The 24,196-nt window shown below is 36.4% G+C and overlaps 1 protein-coding gene across 1 annotated transcript; it reads right to left on the bottom strand.

Moving 5' to 3' along the window:
* Nucleotides 1-10,761: 10,761 nt before the first annotated feature.
* On the bottom strand, nucleotides 10,762-15,598 carry LOC145777759 (uncharacterized). The gene is made up of 4 exons (XM_082589204.1): nucleotides 15,365-15,598; nucleotides 14,656-14,726; nucleotides 13,965-14,029; nucleotides 10,762-13,532 (listed from the first exon to the last, which is right to left on the bottom strand). The coding sequence occupies exons 1-4, from the start codon at nucleotides 15,510-15,512 to the stop codon at nucleotides 13,490-13,492; spliced, it is 327 nt and encodes a 108-aa protein (XP_082445330.1). The 5' UTR covers nucleotides 15,513-15,598; the 3' UTR covers nucleotides 10,762-13,489.
* Between the last annotated feature and the right edge of the window lie 8,598 nt (nucleotides 15,599-24,196).

The following is a 24,196-nucleotide window of genomic DNA, read 5'->3' as shown; positions in this document are numbered from 1 at the left end:
GGTCACAAGATCACAAGTTGCAAGTCGAAGGTTCAGTCACATAGGTTGCAGGTCGCAAGGTCGGCCACAAGGTTGCAGGTCGCAAGGTCGTTTAACAAACTTAGTGGGCAGATATAGGCTACTTCAATTCTAGATAGAGCTGGTGATTATAGTTCAGAATGTGGAAAGTGGGTACATGCAAGATGTGCTAATGTCAAGAGAGCCGCAACAAGATTGGCGAAGTGTTTTGTTTGTGGGAAATGCAGTAAAGGAAGGAATGAAGTGGAAGGCCATGATGATGAGTTCTTCCATGGCATCGAAACAGTGACAGACTTCTGTTATCTGGGTGATCGGATAAATGGAAATGGTGGATGTGAAGCAGCGGTGACAACAAGGGCAAGATTGGGCTGGGCAAAGTTCAGGGAATGTGGGGAAATGTTGCATGGCAGAAAATTTTCACTAAGGATGAAAGGAAAAGTATATCGGAGCTGTGTGCGGCCTGCAATGCTATATGGTAGCGAGACATGGGTGGGTCAGATGCATCAATTTTGTACCCTGTAGTCTCCAGAACGCATTTTTGCAGTTTTGGTATTTTTTAAGGTTTCAGTCTACTTTTTTAGGCTTTAAGTTACAGTTTAGATATGTGCCCCCCCTATGTAATGCTAATTTTCAATGGAAATTGTTAACTTCTTAGCAAAAATTTTGGATTTATCACAAAATTGCCCACTTTTTTTGGATTCTTCACGTTTTTACTTCTGTAATTCCCTTGTGATTTTTCACAGGCAAATACTGCAGTGCTAAACTGACTTTTATTTAACACTGTGCAGCTTTAGCTACATTTTAATGTTGAAATGACACTGGCTTTACAATTTTGGCCTTGTATTTTTCTCAATTTTACGAATCTGCAATTTTGGCTCCACTATGTTGTAGTCTCCAGAACGACCCATGGTACTACTCTACCAATGCCTACTCTGTGCTCCTGTTTGGGTGTAAAATGATGCAAATTTATATATAAACAAACCTACAAAACAAGAAAACAGATTTACTAAAAAGTGTGATAATAGTTCACTCTTCTATGGAAGCTATTTAGCCTGGCTCCAAAATTGTGTAGTCTCCAGAACAAACTTTAACAAAAAATGTATGCTTTTATTGCTTCCCTGTTTAAAATGGCAAACATTCTTCCAGTATGTGATGGACTAGTATGCTCACTTAGCAGGATTTCATAGAGAGGACTCGGAATAAATAAAAGATTAGGAATTTCTTTCTTATTGAATTTGTCTGTAGTCTCCAGAACACTGTAGTCTCCAGAACTTTTTTTTTTCTTTTTTTTTGTAAAACCAGTAAGCACTCCTTTGTACAGTTATTTTTACATGTAATGTTACTATAAAAGTTGCTCATAAGAAATGATACCTGTTGAAGCATTCTGTAACCTATTTTTGATCTTAGAGAACATAGATACAGTTAAAGTTGTTAAATTTTAATTTAACTGTGATTGTGAGGTGCTTTTTACGCATATTTGATTGGCAATGGCTCCATATGAAAAAAGTATTGCTATTACTATTGCTAGCATATGATTTATTACTACCTTGAGGTCAAACAATACATGACTTTGGCTGAAGTATCAGAATATTTAGGTACATTATCGCACAACTGCAGTAAACCTGCTAGAAACTGATAAAATAGGTATACTCACACTGATATTTAATTTTCAGTATAAAAACATGATATTTTTTGGGGGCAGTCTTTTGATTTAGTTGGTAGAGAAGTATCTCAAGACTTTTAAATCAAAATTTTATGGCACCAAGCATTCTGAATTTTTTCTCCGTTCTGGAGACTACAGGTACAAAATTGATGCATCTGACCCGGGTATTGAGAGAGAGTGAACTGGCAAGAGCCAATGGCCAATGGTGAGAGCAATGTGTGGGGTGAAAACGAGAAGGGAAAAAAGGACTGAAGAATTGTTGGATATGCTAGAGATGAGAAAGACCATAGACCAACTGGCAAGGGCAAATGGAGTAAGATGGTATGGACATGTGATAAGGAGGGAAGAAGGAAGTTTTCTTAGAAAGGCACTAGATCTAAAGGTGGATGGGAAGAGGAAACGCGGTCGTCCAAGAAGAACGTGGAAACAACAAGTGAAGGATGAGTTTAAAAAAGTCGGACTGAAGGAGGAAGATGCAAGGGACAGGGTGAAATGGAGAAAAGGGATTAAGACAATTGCTGCGCGGAAACAATCGGCCACCCCCACTAGTGGGGAACAAACCGACGATGGATTATGATGATGATGAACATAATTATCGTAATTTACTGATAATTTCAGATAATTTTTTTTTGTTTTCTTTGTGAACACCATCACTAAAGCAATGGCAGAACGCTGAGTTGTTGAGATAAGAATTACAATGTAGGCACTGTATTAGTGGGAATAAAAATATTTGATTGAGGTAGGCTATGTCGCATAGGTAGGCTACAGTAAATGAGAAAGGTTATACTGTATTTAGCATAATTTTACCACGCAACTCGATCCGCCTATTGTCATGCAAAAACTACTACAAGATGCAAAAAATGTGATGTCGGTCTGCATGTTAAATGCTTCAAGCAATATCATATTCCGCAATGACTTGTTTCAGTGATGTTGTGTTACTTTGCTAATTTTCATGTTCATCTTTTTTGAACTTTCATTTCAATAAAATGCTCGATGACAATAATGACATGACAAGACATGAACAAGACATTTCCCATTTATCACTTTGAACGATAAGTAAAATGTAATAACGTTTAAGCATTACGCACAAGAAACTTGTGAAATTTGATAACGGATTTGCCTAGCGTCTTATATATAGGACGGCTTTTTTCTCAAAAAGTACAAACACAATTTGAAAAAAATAATTGTGATATGTTTTTTTAGGTCATAATTATGCAATATTTAAATTTTCCGAAATTTTTTTTAAGTACCGGTACTTTCACTTTCGGCACAAATGGGTTAACTTTTTAAGTTAAATGGCACTTATGCATTCGGTTATTATTTTTGGATTAAAGTTATATCGCCAAGCTAGAAAAAAATTGATCTTACAGTCTATAACCGATCTTGTGTTGTTATTGTGTGTGAATTTTGTCTTTTAATCTGAGTTTGTGACGTAACAGCACGTCTCAAGAAAGTTCTTGCAATTTTAGTTAATCTACTCATCTAAAGATTTAATGCGCTTAAAATAGTAAGTTTCATGTTTTGACGAGAGAGATTTTATGTTTTTACGACAATCACTAAAAACTAACACTTCCAACGAAAAAAGAAAACACAAGAATAAAATAGTTGATCGTGAGGTGGCGCGAAAGACCATGTTTCCGATGTAAAAGCGGCCTCGTATTGCGACACTTTCACAAACTACTTGCCAATTTCTTTCGCTTCGCTTCAAAAGAAGTTGTTCCACCTGTGCGCTTACATTTTAATTGTAAAATTCACTCGCGATTGCCCATTGCAGCAAAACAACAAAAGACTTGTTGCATGCATTTCATTGCATTGCAATTTGCAACTCTAAAAATTATTGTGTTGCCAGGGCCGTCGCTGCAGGGGGGCGTGCCCCCTCCCCTGATAACGACCTGTGCACACACACTTTAGGCACTGAAGAAGAACTGGTTTTAATTTTAGTTTCATTAACTAGATGGCTAGTAAAAATATTACTTTTCATGATCTTTCCACTTGTGTGCTGATCCAAAATAAAATTTATCGGCGATAATCAAATATTGCCTTTGGCGATAACGATAAACGATACCTGAAAAAATAATTGAGCGATAACGATAAGCGATAAAAATTTATCGCCGATAATTATCGCCGATGAATTGTCGCCGATAATGCCCATCACTGAGTACACTAACATAATTTCGACACAATTAGGATAGCCTACTGCGAGCAACGCAAAGTCTGTTGGATAAAGAACTAGTCAGAATCGGAATCATCGGAGGATGAGGTTGTCGCGTCGTCACTGGAATACTTGAAGACGCAAAACTGCCTGTTCATGAACGCGCAATGCCATATGATCGGAAGCATTACTTTTCTTTATTGCCGAAGAACCATTTATCTAATTTTGTACCACTTTTTATATTCGCAACAACACCGGTCAAAAATAAGCATTCGATGAAAGAATAACTTTTTCGTAACAATTAAGCCAGTATTTACAAGGTTGTAAATTTTTTACAGTTCACAAGAGCATTGTCAGCGCATAAACTAGCATGCGTGATGCTCTTGAGGTGGCTGCTGACTAGATGACCGTTTGGTCTTTTCGCAGTCTCCTCGTCATATGACACACAACCGATTATTGTATACTTTGTATTCTTTTCATGTTTGTGTTTGTGACAAATAAATAAATGAACTAACTCTGGGCTACCGCCGTGTGACACGCGATGAAGAAGAAGCGCATAAAATTTCGTTTGATTAAAGCATACAGCAATTGCCGCCGCAATCCAAGGTTTGTTGATTTGGCGACGGCAATGTTTTTGCCGTCGTAGATGGAAGCTAATTTCGAGGGCTGTAAACTACACACAACACAGACAGACAAGATGTCAAGAGTAAAACTTATAGCCTGAACTCACTAGGCTAACTGTTACAGTAACTAATGCGGTAGTTGCGCTAGGCCTATAGCCTGGTAACTGAGCTTATCAGCTAGGCTATTAACCAAAAACACTCGTACAGCTTCCTCACAAGCCAGCCCCAAAAACCCTGTCAACTGCAAGCCATTTGCATAGCTTTGAGCTTTCCAGCTTAGGGTTTCCGAAAAAAAACTGATTAGTGTTTCCAATTTAAATTTGAAGTTTTATAACTGATTTTCTTGAAAAGTTGAAAGTTTACGTTTACAAAAGTTTAATTTCTTGAAAGTTTACGCGGCAAGCGGCGCGGCTTTTTCATTTCAATTTTCCACGCAGCGCGGCGCGGCACGCGGCAAAAAAGTCATAAGCGGCCGCGCACGCGGCGCGGCGCGGCTTGCATCACTATTAGGCGAGTGAAGCAAGCACAAGTGCACAACTGTTTTTTTGGTGTGCTGGTACTTCTCTTGAATTGCTAGTAAATTTTTTATTACATATTCCTCATAGTTGCATTATATCTTTGAAGGTCTGATTCTGATTTCTGAATGCTCAATGAAATAAGCCAAAAAAAAAAAAAATCAAAAATAAAGCGTTTCATATTGAAATAATTTAAAATTATCCAAACACACAATTTAGATCTTTAACAAAATATCATCCAATTTGATAAACTGAACTACCCAGCAACAGAAACTGAAAGCAAACCAAAATCACACAGTCTAAAATTATAAAAAATGGTAAAATATTTAATAAGAACTGGCATATGGTACACTTTTAGTCTTCATGCATTTGCAGAGGGGGGCAGTGGCACACCACTGGCGCCTGCAGTAACAACGCTACCTTTTTTCCAATGTACGGGAGGGGAGAGGCGATGCATTTGCTTTACAGCGTACTTCTTCCACTATTTCCAAAAATTCCAATTTAAAGTGGAAAAATAAAAGCCCATTTTTCTATCGGCAGCAGTGGCCGAGTGGTTAGCGCGTTGGGCTCGCAGTCGAGAGCCTGCATGTTCGACTCCAGCCACCCGCACTTGCTGTTGTTTCCCTGGGCAAGAAACTTTACGATAATTGCCTCTACCCAGTGATCGATTTCGAGTAATGGGTAGGCCTAGTACCAAATTTAAATCATAAGTAGAGTAGACAACCGGAAACAGACATTGCAGTCGGCTACAGCGTGGGTCAGGTGTACGTCGGAAGGCGTACACCGATGCATAGCACTCAAGCAGGGGCGCTGGAAGCGGGGAGGCAATCGCCCCCCTGCCCTCAAAATTTCTCTGGATGGGGGGCAATGGTGCCCTTTTAGGGTCATGTGAGCTACTGCACGTTTTTCAATATAACAATTTCTGCTATCGCTTTTAGCTAAATTACAATCTTTCATTTTTGTCTCAAAATAATATTCAAACGCAAAATTCAGTAGGTTAAGCTACATGATGCCCTTTCGTGCTATTGTTCTTTGTATAACAATACCGTACCGGTATTGTAGTTCTTGTATCATTACTCGAGAATGAGCTATTGTGTAGGTCACAAACATAATTTATTGAAATTCTACCACTCCTTTGCTTCTTCAAAGACAGTTTTGTCACAACTGTGTTTGATGTTACCACCAGCTGTGAAAATCAAACGCCAATGATTCGAGGCACCACTAACGACTGTTTTGCATTGCATAGGACCAAAGGTAGGGCTGGATGGTCGAAATATTGTCAGGGAAATATTGTTGATGGCTTATGAGAAAAGAAATGTTTGTCGTGGTCTTGGTTTTAGTTAGAAAAAAGATCTGAGTGATACAGAACTGTAGGAAAATTAAGGAATGGTAGCCTATAAACGTCTTAGCATAGCAAAGAGTGTGAGAACCTGGAAGTTAAAATTGTTTAGAAGGAAAGAGTAAGTAAGCCGTTATGATATAGCGTCAAATTAGGAATGGTGAATGCTGAACGCAGTTTTAACGCCACGAGGCGAGTAAAAATGTGGCTTCGTACCACAATGACAGACAACAGTTTAAACAACCGAATGTTTGCGACTATTCACAAACAGGTGATGTACGGTAGCCTACAGCCAAAGGTTCTCAACCTTTTGAGATTCAAGGACCACTTGAAGAAATTGTGTCTCAGTCACGGACTAGGCCTACTACTCACTTCCCCTTCCTCCTCCCCTTGTAACGAACAAATATCATTTATTGTCTGCTAAGTCATAAACAGTAGGCTAGTTGGTTTTAGAAAGATTGCTACATTTAGTGCGAACCTTGAGCTTGCACATTTGAGCATAGCATATCCAAACGAGGTGTAATACTTGAAAGACTCAATCGGAGTTCATCTTCGACTTCAAGTCGAGAACAATAGCCTACTTGTGTTTATTGTAACCAATGCAGAAAATCTACATTCACAAAGATAAGATGTCACAAAAGTAAGATTATTTTCAAAGCTTTCTGAGACAGTTGTGGATACTCATGTGAAGCTTGTATCCAAAATGTTATCAAGCTCACTTTCAGATGGATGCAACATAATATTCAAAGTAGTAGGCTAGTCAAAAATAAAATTCATCAACACTTTTTTATTAATTTCAGCATTTTTTTGGTTTTTCAGTGAATTCGTGCAATTGATGAAACATGTCAAAGTTGCCCTGCAATCATCTCGTCCTCCAAAGGTAAAGTTTTTTTGTAAAAGCAGACACTTTATCACTGAGGATAATTAAATTTGTCTGCTTTCCTTGCAGCGATGAATTAAGTTTATTCAATTGTTCAAAAATGTCAGCCAAATATGCTAGAACAGCACCCAAAAGCTATTGTTGAAATGAGCAACAAGCTTGGATTTTTTTCTCCAAGAAACTCTCTCAAAGCATCACGTAACTCAAACAATCTGTTAAACACTTTTTCCCCTTGATAACCAGCGAACTTGAATATGCATCAGTAGCTGTTCGTGATCAAGATCCTTATTCGAACATAACGAAGCAAAGAGACGACAATTTAGTGGATGAGCCTTGATAAAATTAAAAACTTTTATGCAAAGGGTTAAAAAACAACGATTTCAGACTTTGCTCGCGGATCACCAAGCAAATGCCCGCTATGAACGTGAGATTTATCTTTCGTTTCTTCTTGTTCAAGCTATTTCAATATATTTTATTCATTTATTTTCATCTGTCTCACATTTCGATTTATATGGCTAATATAAGTGGAAAACGATTAACGAACTGCCCAGCATCATCGCTACATCTTATCTTAAAACTTAAAAAAAGTGCCCTTTTTTCATAATCCTGCCCCAGTCAAAAATTGTTCCGGCGTCTCTGCGCTCAAGTCCGCTTTCCCGCAATGCAGGATAAAGATATAACAAACAAACAAATAAATCGTTTTTAGAGATTTTTGATGGAAACACTTGACTGAAGAATAAAATTTCACCTGGAACTTGGTTTTCCATCATTTTCAGGTTGTGGTTGTCCAATGTCCGCTGCTGAGCAAAAGCTTTCCCCCTTTCTTTGCCAATCCAGTCCATGTGTATTTTTATATAGGCCTACCAGTTTGTTGTTCCACATTCTTTGTCAATCTCGTCTTTACATCTAATCAGGGCTCTGAGAGGGGGGAAAGTGGGGCAATTCCCCCCCCCCCTAGCATAACATTGTAAGTTAAAGGGAAAATGAGGAGTTTTTCGTTTTTCACTTTTGATGGAGCCCATTTTTGCCACTAAAATAAAAATTTAGCCTACCAACTTTAGAATGAACACATTTTTGAGTGAAATGGGTAGTTTCAGGTGTTTTTCTATCACTGTAGATGCTATTTCATTTGTTTCTCATCAAGAACAAATCGTTGTCGTATCCGGCCAGATAAGAAATTCTACACAAAACTGTCCCCATCTTAGTTTTCCACATAACGACTAAAATGGCAGTGCAATCGAAAGTGGTGCTGAAACGCGATATCAATCATTCCGGTATGTATACCGTATTCATTTTCAAGGTCATTTTGACTTTACAAGGAAGAGAGACTATGGTTCTTGAATACCCAGGAGTGCACAGCACGCTACTTTTGTAATTAAAGGATAAAATTTAAAGGATTAAAAAAGATTAGATTAAAAGAGATTAAATTTTGGTCGGAAAACCTTTGATTGCAAGAGAATTGTAAGATGGGCTAACTTAGGCTACATCAAGGTTATTAGATTGCAAGTGGGTCTCAAGTCTCAACAATCATTTCAGCAAAAAATTAAGTGGTTTGGGGCAGTGACGAAGCGGATTAAAAAACACTACGGTACCACAAATGAACAAGGGCGACATTTCATCCTGATTTTAGAAATTTTCCCCTGCCGATGTGTAAAAAATCACGAAAAGCAGAAAACAAAGTTTGTGCTTCATTGAAACCTTCCTGTGGCAATGAAAGAAACAATAGCCTATTTCCTTTAATTTAAACCAAAACTTGTCACTCAAAACTTTTAAAGAAATGCATTTCGAATTGATAAATTGGGCCGTGTAGCCTATGGGCTAATGTGTGCATTTAGATAAAAAAAACATTTGGCTATTATGCCTAAAAATACACAGAAAGCATCAAAGAAGGTTAAGTTTGTCAAAGTTTTCTGGAGGCGATTCCTCCGGACCCTTAGTCTACTAAACTTCTTTTTTTTCGAACCTCAACTTTAACATTGTATGTTTACTCATTTACTATAGGCTACGAATTTTGCTTTGTTGAAAACTCTAGTCCTCCCAACATTTTTTTCCAGATAACCTACGCTAGTCTGGTGGCTGGCAACAACGCTCGACTCGAGGTCACGCAGACCTGGTTCGACTCTCGGGGTGTGCGCTTGAGCAACTCATTTCAGGACAGCTCTCCATTCAGTGGCACCTACTGGATGGAATACGTATTTTTGGCCACAACATTTCAACAATCCGAAACTTCACTCTTCCAATCTTGGTAACCGGCCTTGTGTAAACAGCTTCTATAAGTAGGCAGTGATGTACGCGCATACAAAAAATATTGACGCCGTCAGCGTAAACGCAAACGTTCGAAAAACCATACACCGTATGCGTCAACATAACTTGTAAAAAAAGTTGGCGGCGTCAGCGCATACACTAGCGCAGGGGTCACCAAACTTTTTTCTCTGAGGGCCGGATTGCTGCGAGATTAACAGCTGTGGGCCGGATGCAAATTGCGAAAAGATATAGGCCTACAACTACAGTATTTAGAATCTCCATTGACTTGAATTGAGCACAATAAATAACAAAGTTGTGATGAAAATCGAAAGGTTGCTGGAAAAGTTATCTCTGCTGGGATCTAACAGGGCATCGTGCTCTTGAAAAAAACATTACATCTTTCCAAATTTGGCCTAGGCTGTCCCCATTTGTGGTGGCTTTATGATAAAAACAGAACACCAACATGTAGGCTCAAAGCTGCCTGGTGGAAAAATGTACAAATTTAACATACAACAACGAATTGTAAGAACTAACAGTTTTGCTAACTTTTTTCCTTAACAGTTGGAGTGCAGCTGTTATTTCCGCAGCACCGGGCGAGCCGGATGAAATCAGTTTGCAGGCCGTAGTTTGGTGACCTCTGCACTAGCGTAAACTCATTTTGTTTGCTAGGTGCCAAACATTCACACGGTATAAACCACTCGAAACAAACAAGTTTTATTTTGAATTTCCACGAAGAAACACAAGCATCTGAAATTGTTCATCTGACATTTTGCTGCGTTTTGGTTTCAATATGTCTTTGTCCATTGAAAACATTCTTTCAACTGCAGCGCTGGAAGGTATTGGCGTGTTGTAGCGAAAAAAGGACATTAAAAAGTATGCATTGACGCTATGCGCTAAAAAACCGCGAAAACTTTACGGCGTAGCCTCAAGCGACAACTATCCAAAAAAATGTGGCAGTAAACGTTAGCGTAAACAAAAAGTCTACCAGGAATAACAACAGACTCCCAGGAATAACCTATCATTCCTTGATAGCCTATCAAGGATAAGATTCAAAACCAACCACAGTCAAAACGAGTCGTCAAATCTCGATAATCCAGTGCTTAGGCTATATGCCACCTTTAAATTACCGCATAGTTTTCGTACAATGATCACGTCAGTCTCTTGGTAGGCTAAATTGTTATCGATGGACCGGTTCCTGGTTGGTCGTAGCTGTAGCTCGACACAATGTCAAGTCTAAATGAGGGGAAATGACTCGACGAGGTCACAATCTTTCGCTACGTCCTGCTGTCTGTTATATTTGCAATTGCCCAATATCACATCGTATTGCATGAACAGTATGTTGCCACAACACATTCAAAATATGTTAGGCCTACAGTACTACAAAACAAAATCACTACGCTTCGAAATAGTTTATTACAATAAAAAGTGGCACAACGATGGCACTGTATAGCAATAGGTTTCAAAGATTAAAAAATCTTTTTTTTGCACAGTAAACGATACGCAAATAAATATGAAATCTACAATTTCTGGTGTACACGATGCTTGGTCATGATTCCATACTTGGATGATTAATTTAATCTACATACTTGCTATAATTAAGTCGTCCTAAAGTTTTGCTTGTAGGCTACTACTTTCCAAAAAACAGCGATTGCTGTTATCCGTTCATCAATACGCTCATAAAAAAGTAACATTGCTATGATATGACTCTAATATGTTACAAAACTTCGACTAAACAAAACATCTCGAATGTGTATTTGTAAAGTTCAATGACTAATATCAAGATCCTTGAAGTATACGTTAACTGCATTGACATTTGAAGAGTTTAACTGCAAACTCAGGGGCTTTGATGGCACTGTTCTTGAGGGCGGATTATGCTCCCTTCGACGCACTGAAGTTGTTTACTATTTTACTGCCCTAGGGCCTAGAGCAATAGTGGATCAGTATCAAACAAAATTACAAATTTGGAGTTTTGTAAATCATTATATAATTCGTTTTATGGTTCAGCTAAAAAAGCATATTTGTCTTTTTACATTTGAATGAATTCTTCAGCAATGGCTTGAAAAGTCATGAGTGGCCGCTAAACTGAAAACCGAAGAACGAAATATGAGGAAAAGTTGAATTTTATGGGTTAATGAGTCGATGAAAGAAGGCAAAGACAAGCTGGTGACTTGGGATAGATGTTAGGCTACGGCATGACCATGCACTGCTGTACACCGTTTGACGAGCAATAAATAGCTTAGTAACCTTAGTTAATGATGTGACTTGTGCTTTTCTTACGCCTGCACTTAAAAATCGCATATGGTGCCATCTAAAATGTGTGCACTGTGCATATAGGAGAAGAACAAGGAGATAGTTTCTTGACGGCAAAGCCAGTGGAACGCTTACATGGCATGGGTGTTGTGCAATCATGTCGGCCGCAGGAACCCAGCTACAGCACCCAAGGCGTTCTTTACAAAGGTGTCAATTTGGTGGCAGTGGAAACTGCGACTTTAGAAAGTTTAGACAGACTCACAGTATTTTTCTGGAGCGTGAACTGCGCAATGGTAGCAGTGCGTTAACTCCACTCCCCAGCCAAAGCCAACCATGTGCTTGTCCGGAGCAGTTTGAAGGTGTGGAGTTGGTGTCATACAATGTCGTAGAGGGCTGCGAGTTCGAGAAACAAAATCCCGCTCCTCTTTTTTACCTCAAAGCAGTCTTTGATCTTGAGTCATAAGAGTGACTTGATTTTATAGCCATAGCATCTAAACTTTGGTGTCGTCGTCCATGACGCAAGGCCTTCTTTGCCTTCCGCAAACAAATAGAAATGACTGTTTTGTTTCAGTTTAATGCATAGGTCTCAATATTATAGTTGGTTACCGGATTAGTTGTTAGTCAGCATTAGACATACGTGACCTATTGTATAGTTTGTCTACACTTCAAATGTGGCAGCTGTTGACAATTTACTATGTTGTAGCCTAACTCTCAAAAATGGCAAATCTACATTTGTGCAATTCTACGTTCTTAATTATGCAATTTCATTTACATTTAAAAAAAAATCATATAAAAAACAAGCAAAGCAACTTTTACATTAAAAACAATCAGTAGAAAACAAATGCACTGAAAACGCAATAGTGTAAGTAATGAATGAATATTATTCAATTACCAAACTAATTTTAAGCACAACGAAGACAGAATAAATACAGCAACGATACCAAAAACTGAAGCAGTATTCGTAAGGTAAATTTGAAAAATGTTATAGATTGCTTGCAAAAGAACTTAGCGAGGTCAATCAGAATTAAAGTACCGGCTTTGCCCATACTTTTAACAAACTAATTCTTTAAGTAAGTTAACAAACAGAAGAGAGCACCAATACCAAGCGTACGTAGCACACAAAACAGTGGCTGAATGTAAGCGAGTTTTGGGTATTCCACCAAATGAAATACAGTGCTTGTGTATTTCCTTTTTGTTCAAAAAATCGACCTCCAGCTATATTAAAAGCATAGCTTCCGATCGACAGCCTCCTCATTTAAGTTTTTTTCGCGAAAGAAACAAAAGCTTTGCAAAAGGAACAAAACAGCTAAAAATTTCATCTGCACCTTGGCAACATTAACATCTCTAGAACTCTAGAATGGTTGTTAACCATATCCTCATTTTGCAAATCCCTGAGTTGCATTTTACAACAATCACCTTTTTACATTCCACAGTGGTATAAATAATTAAATAAACACGAAGCTGGCAGCAAACGATTGTATAAAGCTAAACTTAATAGATAAAAGATAACTGTGTGCAATTGCATTTTGATAGCAAGCCTTTCTTTATTATAACAATTTTCATAATTATGAAAAAGAAAAGCAGAAAAAGAGTGTTTTTGAAACACCAAAAATTAGTTTATATTGTATATTAACGTTTAAACTTCATAATACGTTATGTAAAGTGAAGCGCAGGCAACTTTCTTTGATCACATCGCCAGTCTTGCTCTATCTCTCTCATAAAATTCCAATGGCAAGTTGCAAGTGCTGTATGGCTTTGACAGGCATACCAGGCGTTTGAGTCCGAACACTTCAAGCAGCAGAATACTAATCGTCATAAAGATCGTTGAAGGCTCTTGGCGATCCGTTTCTGCGAAAAGGAAACAAAGTGAAACCAAGAACAGTTTGGAATTTTCGAACTGTCCACAGACAAGGGAAGCTGTAGTAACCTACTTTGCATGTTTTATGAGGTTTAAATTGAATTAAAAATTCCTCTCTTAGAAGCCAAACTAAGACAACCAAGCATTGTTGCACAGTTTAAGATTATTTTAATTGATATAAAAAAGCATTGAATACATAATTGTCGACTATGAAGCTAACATTACAGTAGAAACCCAGGCAAAGCTAAACTCTTTAACGCCATTTCCATTGGGCCTAGTACAGTTTTTATACAATTCTGAAGCATTTTACTTGGCCGTCTCCATTGCAGCTATTAATAGAGAAAACAACCAATTGTTTGGTTAAACAAAAATTGTAGGCTAAGTGATGTTTAAATAACATCGTCAAAGAAAGCACAACCAACCGAGCGTATGCAGAATCTGCCGTGGCAAAATCGTTGTTGTCATTCTGTGTTGCTGAAGTCCGTGTCTAAACATAGATACTTTTCAACGTAGCTCACAAAGATACCAAACCTTAAGAGCACATGAAGAATGTGCAGAGATCACCACTTCAAACTTTTATTTTTGAACGTGATGGCCGTTATTACATGTAAAATCAATACTGGTTGGTCCTGCTGTGACTTTTACGAGAATGTAAAATTGAACAATGTCTTTTGTAGAAGGTGTTATCTACAGAAAAGTATGATTGGGCGAACAAGTAAATTTGCAAAAGCTCGTACGCAGTGTTGGGTAAACTCAGTGCAATTGAGAGTTACTTACCGACCTGAAAGCGGCAGGCTATTTTATGATTTTTTTTTCTTATGCTGTACAGAAAAAGATCTGAATTCGAATTATTGTGTATCGTTAAGGTCAATCCCTTTCTATTTTTCGAACTGAAACCGATATTTAGACACAGAAAATATGCGCACGAACACTCGATGACAATACGGTCAATGAACACAGCCGGGATGGCTTTAAATGTAGGCTTATGTAATAATATCGGAAAATGTAAAGATAAAAAATCACAGCTAAGGGGTCTTGGTCTTTGGAAGCGTCCCGCTTTGAAGTCACAAAAATATGATAAGCCTAACTGTACAGTTCAAACAAACAGCTTACCATAATTTGAAGAAGTAGTTTGTAGAATTCACAACGTCTCTGCGACGAATCGCCCCTTCCTTGTGCATGTTCTGTGAAACGAATCTACGATTACACAACCTCTGAAGGACGAAAAACTAATTTTTCACTTAATACCAATATGGCCTATAAAACAATGCGATAAAATTTTAGAGTAGGCCTACTGTATAAAAAATAATGTGGGTTTTGAAAACGTAACCTCCTGGAAAGTCCTCAAGAGAAGTTTGCGTAATCATTTAACTACAAGCAAAGAAACTAAATACATGCAAAGGAACATTTCGTTGTTAGCAAGAAAACGAAAAAGAAATAGACTAATTTCTAACAGGCACAATGCCGACAATGTTCCATAAAGCCAATTTGGGATACACCATGAAGGTTACACGTACATGCCTTGCAATGCAAAATAAACTACACGAACTTGTTTTTTCAGCCAATTTAACCATATTTGTGACTGTAGGCAAAGCAGTTTTCATATGTTCGTGCCATATAAGCCTACCACAAAAGTGGGTAAACAAAGATATTTAAATTGGTTTTAAGACCACGATTGAATTAAACAGATACATTACAACAAACATTAAACAGTAGCCTAGTTGTTTTCAATCGCAACAAAAGTATTTGATGTTGTGCATGTTACAATTTTCTATAATTAGCCTAGGCTATAGCATCTTTTATATTACATCATATAGGCTACCGTGAATTTTCGATAGTACGGCCTCTTCCATCATCTGCCGAGTCCGAGGGAGCTCATCTTCAAGATGTACTGTTGATTCATTGGTGAAGAAGAACATTCTTCCTTCATTGCACGGATTAAGGAACCAGCAGATGCAATGAAACATCATGTGCAGTTGCACAAAGTGATCATCAAGATTTGTGAAAAGATCATAAATGGCCTCGGAAGAAAACGTTGTGACTACGTGAGCGGCTGCGACCAGATTACTTGCATAGGTTTCATCATCGTATGAATTATTATTATCAGACAAGATCCCATGAAAGAATGATTGGCAAGTTTCTTTCAATTCCATGAAGAAATGAGCTCTCAGAGAGAAATAATCTATTCCAGGCTGCTTGAGGACAACTTTCACCAAAAGGCAACTGATCACTTCCAATATGACATCATTTCTGTATTCAAAGTAAGGATTTATTCGAAGGATTGCTTCCCCAATGCCGAACATGGAGTTATTATTTGCAAATAGTATCATTATTCGAAGCCAGTTGTGAGAATACTAGTGAAAGCGTAGGTGCTATGTTATCGTAGTTCAAACATTTAAATTGAATTCATAAAACATGCGTTGTTTGAAACCTAACTAGGGAAGAAATTTAGCTTACTTTAGGACACATAAACTTTTAAAGAAAATCGTTAATTCAACCATGGCTACCTAAAGATACGGCCTGATTTGTCACATTTTGCAGAAATTTCCAGATTTTGCTAACTTTGGGCTAATGTTTAAATAAATTTTTCTAAAAACTACATTTTTACGCTTTCTTTACTGTTTTCCTCAGATGACAGAAGTTTTAACATCCTCAGATGTTGAAAAACAAAAAAAATTTGATTTTGAAGATTTTAGTCAGACTGTTAATTTTTCAATAACAGTTTGATTCATCGTTTTTCAACTCACTTTTTCTCATTTGCTACTGCTTTCCCAAGACAACAAAAAGCTTTCATTACTTTAGGAGGAGACAGCAAAAACTAAAAAAATCTCAGAAAATGTCAGTCAAACACTAGCAGTAGCTGTAATCAAAATCTGCAAAATGTGACAAATCAGGCCGCACCTCCAGGTGGCCTTGATTCAAGGTAACGTTTATTGAAAGTAATGTTTCGTTTCGTTAACCACATTGTGATGTCAAACTTACATGATGTCGTCATTGTCACACAGAAAATGTGCTTGCTTAAATTGCAGTAAGGTTGCACGTTGCACCACTCTTGCAAAGAAAATATGGTAATCAGGAAAGATGTATCTGAAAAAATGATAAAATGCGTGAAAAGTTTTCATTTGAACGAAGTTTCACCCAGAATTTTTGCAATTCCAGGGCTAAAGTCTGTTGGCCAATCTCAAACGTAAACTGATTGATCATTAGGCTACTTTAATCAAATGTGTTCCTTTTATAATGGAGCTCAAAGTCTTGGGAAGATTGACATAAGCTTCTTAAAATCTATTAGAAATTAATTTTAGTCTAATAGAAAAACTACACTATTTAAACTCAATACTTGCTAATCAGCCAGCGGAAACCAATGTGTTGTGTGGATTAAGTTAATGTATGACTGACCAGTCGTTTTACTTCAAGACAATGTCAATTTACCTTTTGTTTGTCTTTTTAGATTTTCCAACAAAAACCAATTCAAAAATTCCCAAAACTTCGGCTTTAACGAAATTGTAGCTTTACTCGAGATTTCCAATATAAAATAAAACCCTACTAAACAATAAAAACTCAGGCAAGTTTCCCAGAATAAAATAAAATCTGTAAAACACAACACATCAAAACCAATTAAAAATGCAAATTGAAGTAAAAAATGCAGTTCTTAAAAGGTGTAGCTAACGTTTTGAACAAATCAAGGATATGTACAAATCTGCTTCTTTGTTATTACATGGCTTAAATGAATTTATCTTGACAAACTCAATAAAAAGTAAACCACAAATGAGATTAAAAAAGTTTGAGCATCTTAACCAGACAGCACATCATGTGAAGATCACTACGATTTCACAATCATATTTCTGCTTGACTGGTTGTGAGGCATCGGCCTACAAACGTACAAAGTCAAAACAACAGAACTTATTCAATTGGATGATAGAAATAGACGTCAAAGTGCACAAAACGTACGTTTGACTCAACAGAAACTGTTTTAACGTTCAGTACTAAAATAATTTCATGAACAGCTTGGGTACAAACACGCGTTTCAAATTCAAAAGCAAACGTACGCAAAACAAGGTACCAGCAACAAGAGAGTTCACGATTTTTTTAGTCAGTAAATGTATTATTTCTATCTGGGTAAAAGAAGCATTCATTGAAGCCTGTGTTCTCCAGACAAATAGTAAATAGCAATTTTACAATTCTTTCAATGACATTGGAGTAACTATTTGAACCTATTTTAGTACGGTACCTTTTAACAAAGTACGATAACATATAGCAAAAGTTTAAAGTACAACGAAATTATGTACATCAACCACAGGATGCAATTGATTACGTAAATTCAAAAAGGGGCCAACTCCCTTTTTTTCTTCAAATTTTATTTTTTGTGATTTTCCGATCTAAGTAAAACCTAAAAAAAAGGCCAAATTTTTAAAGTCTAAACATGAAAAATTACCCTCTTAATATTTCTATTGAATTTAAGAGAGGCCCAACTTCATCAATTGGACAACTTTTCCCTAGGTTTTCCACAGAATCTTCAACAATTGAAATTTTTAGGCATGATGCGTCTTATCTTAGTGGGAATTAGGCCCTTCTTGAATTTATGTATTTAATTGTTCAAGTAGGGTTACCAGGAGATGGTTCGGTCTAACCCTGGTTGATTTTTTGTGTTTTTTTAAAAAACTTAGTCAAACATTGTTTTTACACAAATAAATATTTGCGATAGATTCAATTGTACAGTGACTCAATTCATCGGAACAAAAATGTAGCGATTGTCATACCGCCGATGGCTCAATAATCACAATGAGAAAACAAATTAAAAGGAACTCTGAGCAAAAGAATATTCTTTGGGGAGTTATTTTTTAAGATATAAGTTATGTGCATTGCTTGAATTACTTACGCTTCAACTGTACAAACAAACTGAGAAAAGCAGCATTTTTTTTTATCAAAACTAGCGCCCTACTCTGTCTGAACAATTCGAAAAACATGTACAAATAGTAGCCCATCGTGTGCAATTTGAAAGGCTTTATCACGTTTTACAAGTCACAAGCAGACTCTCGTCGGGTGCAGATGCGCGTGTGTAACTTATCAATTATACAACATTAACTTGATTCTCATTTTGTGGTGCAACAGGATGTTCAAAAGCCTCGAGCCAATTTTTCAAAAATTTTACCCAACTAATTCCTAACCCTAAAAATCCTTTTTTAACTTTGAAAACTCATGTTTTTCGCAACTTTTCGTGATGACTTGTTTAAAAATGCAGATAAAAATCCTCAAAGTATAAATTGATGTGGTGAAAACCCCCGTTAAAAATCCCATAGTAATTAAGCCTATTTGTCATGGTACAAATAGGCTACTCGAACAATCTCTGTTAATGCAACGAAAGAATTTTATGGAGAATTTTCACCGATTATCGCCATTAAAATAATCCTATAAGTTCCAATGTCATATCTTAAGGTTATTTTGCAAGCTCCTATGAAAAGTCAAATATCGAAAAGTCAAGAACAGAGGAAGCACTGTGGCTACTGTCTTGAAATTAACAATTTTTACTTGTTTGTTGGTAGTTGGAGGTTTATCAAAAAGGTAGTGAACAAAGTATTTGTATCATGAAACATGCCTACAGTTTCTTTTGTAAGATTCTTAAACTGGGATATTTTTAGCTACATTTTCAACTGATCCATCATGAACATATACTACCTTGTACTAAATAGAATGGAAAAGTTGCAAAAGTGGTGAAGAAACATGGACTTTCATAGTTAAACAAGTCATTTTTAGAGTAGGGTAGAAGGTTTTGGGTTAACATTTCCAAAAAATAATTTGCATAAAAGGGCTCAACATTTTCTTGCGTCATAAAATGAGAACCAAAGTGAATATAAAAATTTTCGTGAATAACATCCCTCCCTGGTTGATAATTTCAGCAACACAAACACCTCTTGGTTTTAAACTTGCAATGCAAAACATGGAGGAAAAGCAAGTGGCTGTGACACATATGCACTTTTCTTACATCCACAGATGAACTGGTCACACAAACGCAATACTTGCGCGGCAATAAATCACACAAACGTAACAGGTCAACACTTTCACAAAAGTAAAGTCTATAGCACACTCACTTAGGTAACGAGACAACAGAAAAAAAATACTTCAGCGTTTGATACGCAAAACGAAAACGTACAGTAAGATCTTTACACCAACAAAAAACACTTTAGACCTTATAATCAATGTACGTTGTACAGTAGTAAATAGATCCCAAAAAGTTACGAAATGGTTACAGATGTGATTATCATTGAACAATAATAGAGTAATAATCAGTTACTTTCCGAAGTATATTGACTTGAAAAACGTGAGCACATTAAGTATTTTGACTACACAAACTTACAACCTTCTCATAGTGACATATAATAGCACGCACCATTGTTTTCAAAGATGGAGGAAAAGATTATTTCAGACGTGCCATAACTATGCTCTTCTACAGTTAGTCATTTATCTTTGACCACAAGTCGGGATTTTTAGGACACATATTACAATTATACATACAGTAACAGTACACAATGCTACCAATTTAGGTGGTTTTAAAACAAATTTTATTTAGACGAAACATTATATTCTTGACAAAGACTATACAGCTACCGCAAAGTGACTTCGGACCTTTTCGCGTACAGCAAAATTTACGCCAGTTTGTAGCTGTGCGTTTTACATCAGATCATACGACTAACATTAAGCATTAAGTAGTTGAATGAGTTTGAACAGATCGTTTGAATCTACACTGTGAATTAAGCATTAAGACTAACAATGCAAAGATTGTGAAAAATGTGACAAAGATTTTAATATTGACAAAATATTAAGAATGGTTGATTGATTTTATTGAAAGGTTTCATTATATACAAAATGTTAATTTTTCTTGAAAATTTAGAAAGGTCTTAAATCATTTTGCGGTAGCCTGTATATACTAAGACCAAGGAACATTACATTGGAACAAAATATCGTTTTGTTTCAATGTAAATTAACCTACTTTTGTTGCGAACAACTCAGCAAAACATTTTAAACATTGCACTGCATTTTAGTTTCTAGACACAACTACTGAAAGAGACTGCAAACTATGCAAGAGACTGCATGCAATGCGCTTCGGGGTGAGACAAAGACTGAGTTTTGACAACATAAACTGTTATTTAATTTGGCACAGCAACAATGGAAACGAATACAGTTGTTTATCCGGAATGATGAGGTTTGGATCAAGACTGGTGATCCATGACGACGTAAAGAATTCGCTAGTAAAAAAATTCTCTACACATCACAAGAACGAATTTCTTAATGTTACAGTATTATCAAAGTATTACCCCAAGTACAGCACTGTTAGCACACAGTTCTATAAAAGCGTAACAGCATTACCGCACATTGTAACCCAATCGAAGTTTTTCACAAGAACTGAAACTGTCGACATGTTCAAAACATGGTAAAGCTATCACGGATGCAGATGATGTCAATGGACAACGATGGCAACAGTATTAAAGTACGATAGCGGCATAGACCTAGACAGCAAGAAATGTAGGTAACTGTACAAAAAAATGGCAAAGCGCCCCGCGCTTTGCCATTTTACAACATTGCACCCAGCATTTTCGACGAGAACAACAAACGCTTTTAACATGTCTAAGGTAAGTACAGAAAAGTTTAGAAATATACAAACGGTTTGTAACTTAAATCTAAATATTTTATTGTGTGACATTTTTTACAATTAACGCTGTCGAAACAAGCTTTAGTGGTAGTAGTAGCATAAAAAACATGTAGCCTATTCTTCGTTTCCTATTGCAGAGCAAAGCATGTGTTGAATATGCGAATGCTAAACGTTCCACAGATCACATTTGTTTAATAACGAGTATGATTAAATAACGCTTTTCGTTTGAGTTGGAGATCACAATTATCTTAAATTACACAAGCCAACTGTATTTTAAAATAAATTTTAAGGACACTTCTGATGGAAGAAATTGGGAAAATAAGGTCAAACATGGTGTAATAAGGCTTTTTGTCTAATAAACAGGATTTCTGATATGGTGTTATGATTTATCATCGCTTGTGACTCGACAATACCTTGGTGGCCCTTTTTAAGAATAAGGGATGAAGAATTGAGGGCATACTATTCTTGCACTTAATTCAATAAATATTAATTGAAATGAATTAAAGAATGGTGTGGTACACCAAACTACAGAATGTGCAGTGGAATATTTTGAGAATAGAATGGACGATTCTGCCGAATATGGAATGTACAAATTTTTGTTGCCTTTTATACAATATCTTGGTGACAAAAAAAACAAAGCTTCGCTATTGCGCCTCATAAAAAACACCAAGAAAACTGGGGGGACCTAATAAGCACAAAGGTGACAATATGGCTGGAACACTAAATAACAATTAAAAGAATATGCATCATCCAAGGCAGTATCCCACAATCAACGGCAAGGGGGTTCAACAAAACAACTAAATATGAACATAAACTTATAGAATGGCAGATGAAAATAGAAAATTAGCCATGTCCATAAACCTGTATAGCCTTCTTTCCAACGCGTTGTGCAAGGTCGTCATCCAATGACAATCTAGAGATACGGCCTAATTTGTTACATTCTGCAGATTTTGTCAACTTTTTGTAACTGTCTGAATGAAATGGTCTAAAAATAATATTTTAACGTTTTTATTTTCTTCTCCAGGAAATAAATTGAGTTGTTATTTCACTTGGATTTGACAAACAAGCGCAATTTAATACAAAAAATTTCAATCAAACTCTGCTTGAACGTTTTTCAACTTACTTTTTCTCATTTTTAATGCTTCCCCAAAGCAACAAAAATATACAACTGTAAATCATTACAAGTCAGCAAAAAGTTAAAAAAAATCATATAAAATTTCCGTCAGACAGTAGCAGCAGCGACAGTCAAAATCTGCAAAATGTGACAAAAACAAGCAAAACAATAAGGCCACTTCTTTTGTGTAAGGGGGCGTCCCTATCGTTTAACACGCAGGCGGTGCTACTAGGCTTTCATGCTTGTTAAGGTCAAAATTTTGCGCAACTTTATGAAGCAAGCAGTGGACTTTATTTCTTGCCTGCATACAAAATTTTTCTTGAACTACCTATCTTTACGAGGTTCATATTTCTATAGAAAACGTGATTTCAAGATTGGAAACACTAAAATAAGCTAACACATACATTTATATTCTCAAACCGCAAACAGATTATCGTACCATGTATTTGATTTGTTCTGCTATGATAACCGGGCAAGATTTGTTGATAACACTGTGATGAAAGATATTCGGGTGAAAGCTTGGAACGGATTTGAAGAATTAGGGGTGCTGATTTCAAAAATCGCATCAGTTTTGGCTTATCTGGCTAAAATTAGCCGCTACATTCTGGTTTTGAGTTAATCTGATATAAACAAATCTATCTATTTATTATTTGACCACTTAACATAAAACTTGGAAGCCTAACATTTGAATCAATTGATAGCCTACTGGTTAATTGCTATTTGCTACAAATATCTTGTCTATTTTAAAACTTTAAAAGTACAAAACCCTGTTTCAACGTTTGAATTTTTCAACAATTGTTACAAAAAGAGCAGTTTTTAAATAAAATTTTCTATCGGTTAGTCATGAGTTAGCTTTGTATAAAAGTGATGTTTTTAAAGTCCTGTTTGAAAAAACATAATTAAAAAGACGATCTCAAAGAAATATTTACGTCACTATTAGCAACTTTACCAATGTACGAAAGGTATCCATCTTTCTATGCAACAATATCGTACAAAGTTATAATTCTGTAATATTAAAATATGCAATAGCTCAAAAATTAAACCAAAAGTTTGATGACATTTTTGCAACCTGCGCCCCAAAAATGCTTCTAAATCCACGCAATCATACAAAGTCGATTTAGGTTGCTGAGATGTGTAACACAGGTAGAGATATAGTGCCAGAGACTCATATCACCAGATTTTTTTCTCATTGTTTATTAAGTTACTTGGAAAGAAAAAAAGAAAAAAATGCTGATATCAATAACTATTTTTAGCTACAAATTGAATAACTAAAAACAAATTGCTGGTTTTCATCAAAAAGTAAAAAGACAAGGTGCGTTGGTACAACAAAACTAATGACCCTACTGCTGTATAAAGTAATTTCAAATCCAGGCAGTTTTAAGATTGTAGTTATAGCTTACATATCCTAAATATGTACACTGTAAATCTTTTTTTCCTTTCCGCATTGGACATATAGGATGTACAAGAATATGAAGGACTAAGTTGTAAGCGGCCTACTATTTTAAGTCTGATTTCAACTGCACCAGACCTAGGATGGTAAAAGTAGGGAATTGCTCACTCAAAAAGAAGGTGGATAACTTGAGGGTCATAGTGTTACGACAAAACTTGGTCCAACTACAGCTTAAGGTCTACCACCATATGTCGCATACCCAGGTGCGGTGTTCGTGATCTGTCCACAAGTTTACAAAGTGTTTATTGCCAAAATAAATGTGAAAATACGTGATATTATGTTTATTTTATATTATTCAAGTCAACGGTACCCTTCACGCTACAGTGGTAAAGATACGCAGCTTTATACTATAGCAGCAAGGTTCTGTCGATGCTCTAGCACCCAAAATTTCAAGCAAAATATAGCATTTTATTTGATGAAAATGAATTTACGTAAAAGTTAAGAA

The sequence above is a fragment of the Aplidium turbinatum genome, chromosome 9, assembly GCF_918807975.1.
Source record: "Aplidium turbinatum chromosome 9, kaAplTurb1.1, whole genome shotgun sequence".
Taxonomy (NCBI): Eukaryota; Metazoa; Chordata; class Ascidiacea; order Aplousobranchia; family Polyclinidae; genus Aplidium; species Aplidium turbinatum.
Note: the sequence above shows the minus strand (reverse complement) of the source record. Positions and strands in the feature narration are given on the sequence as shown.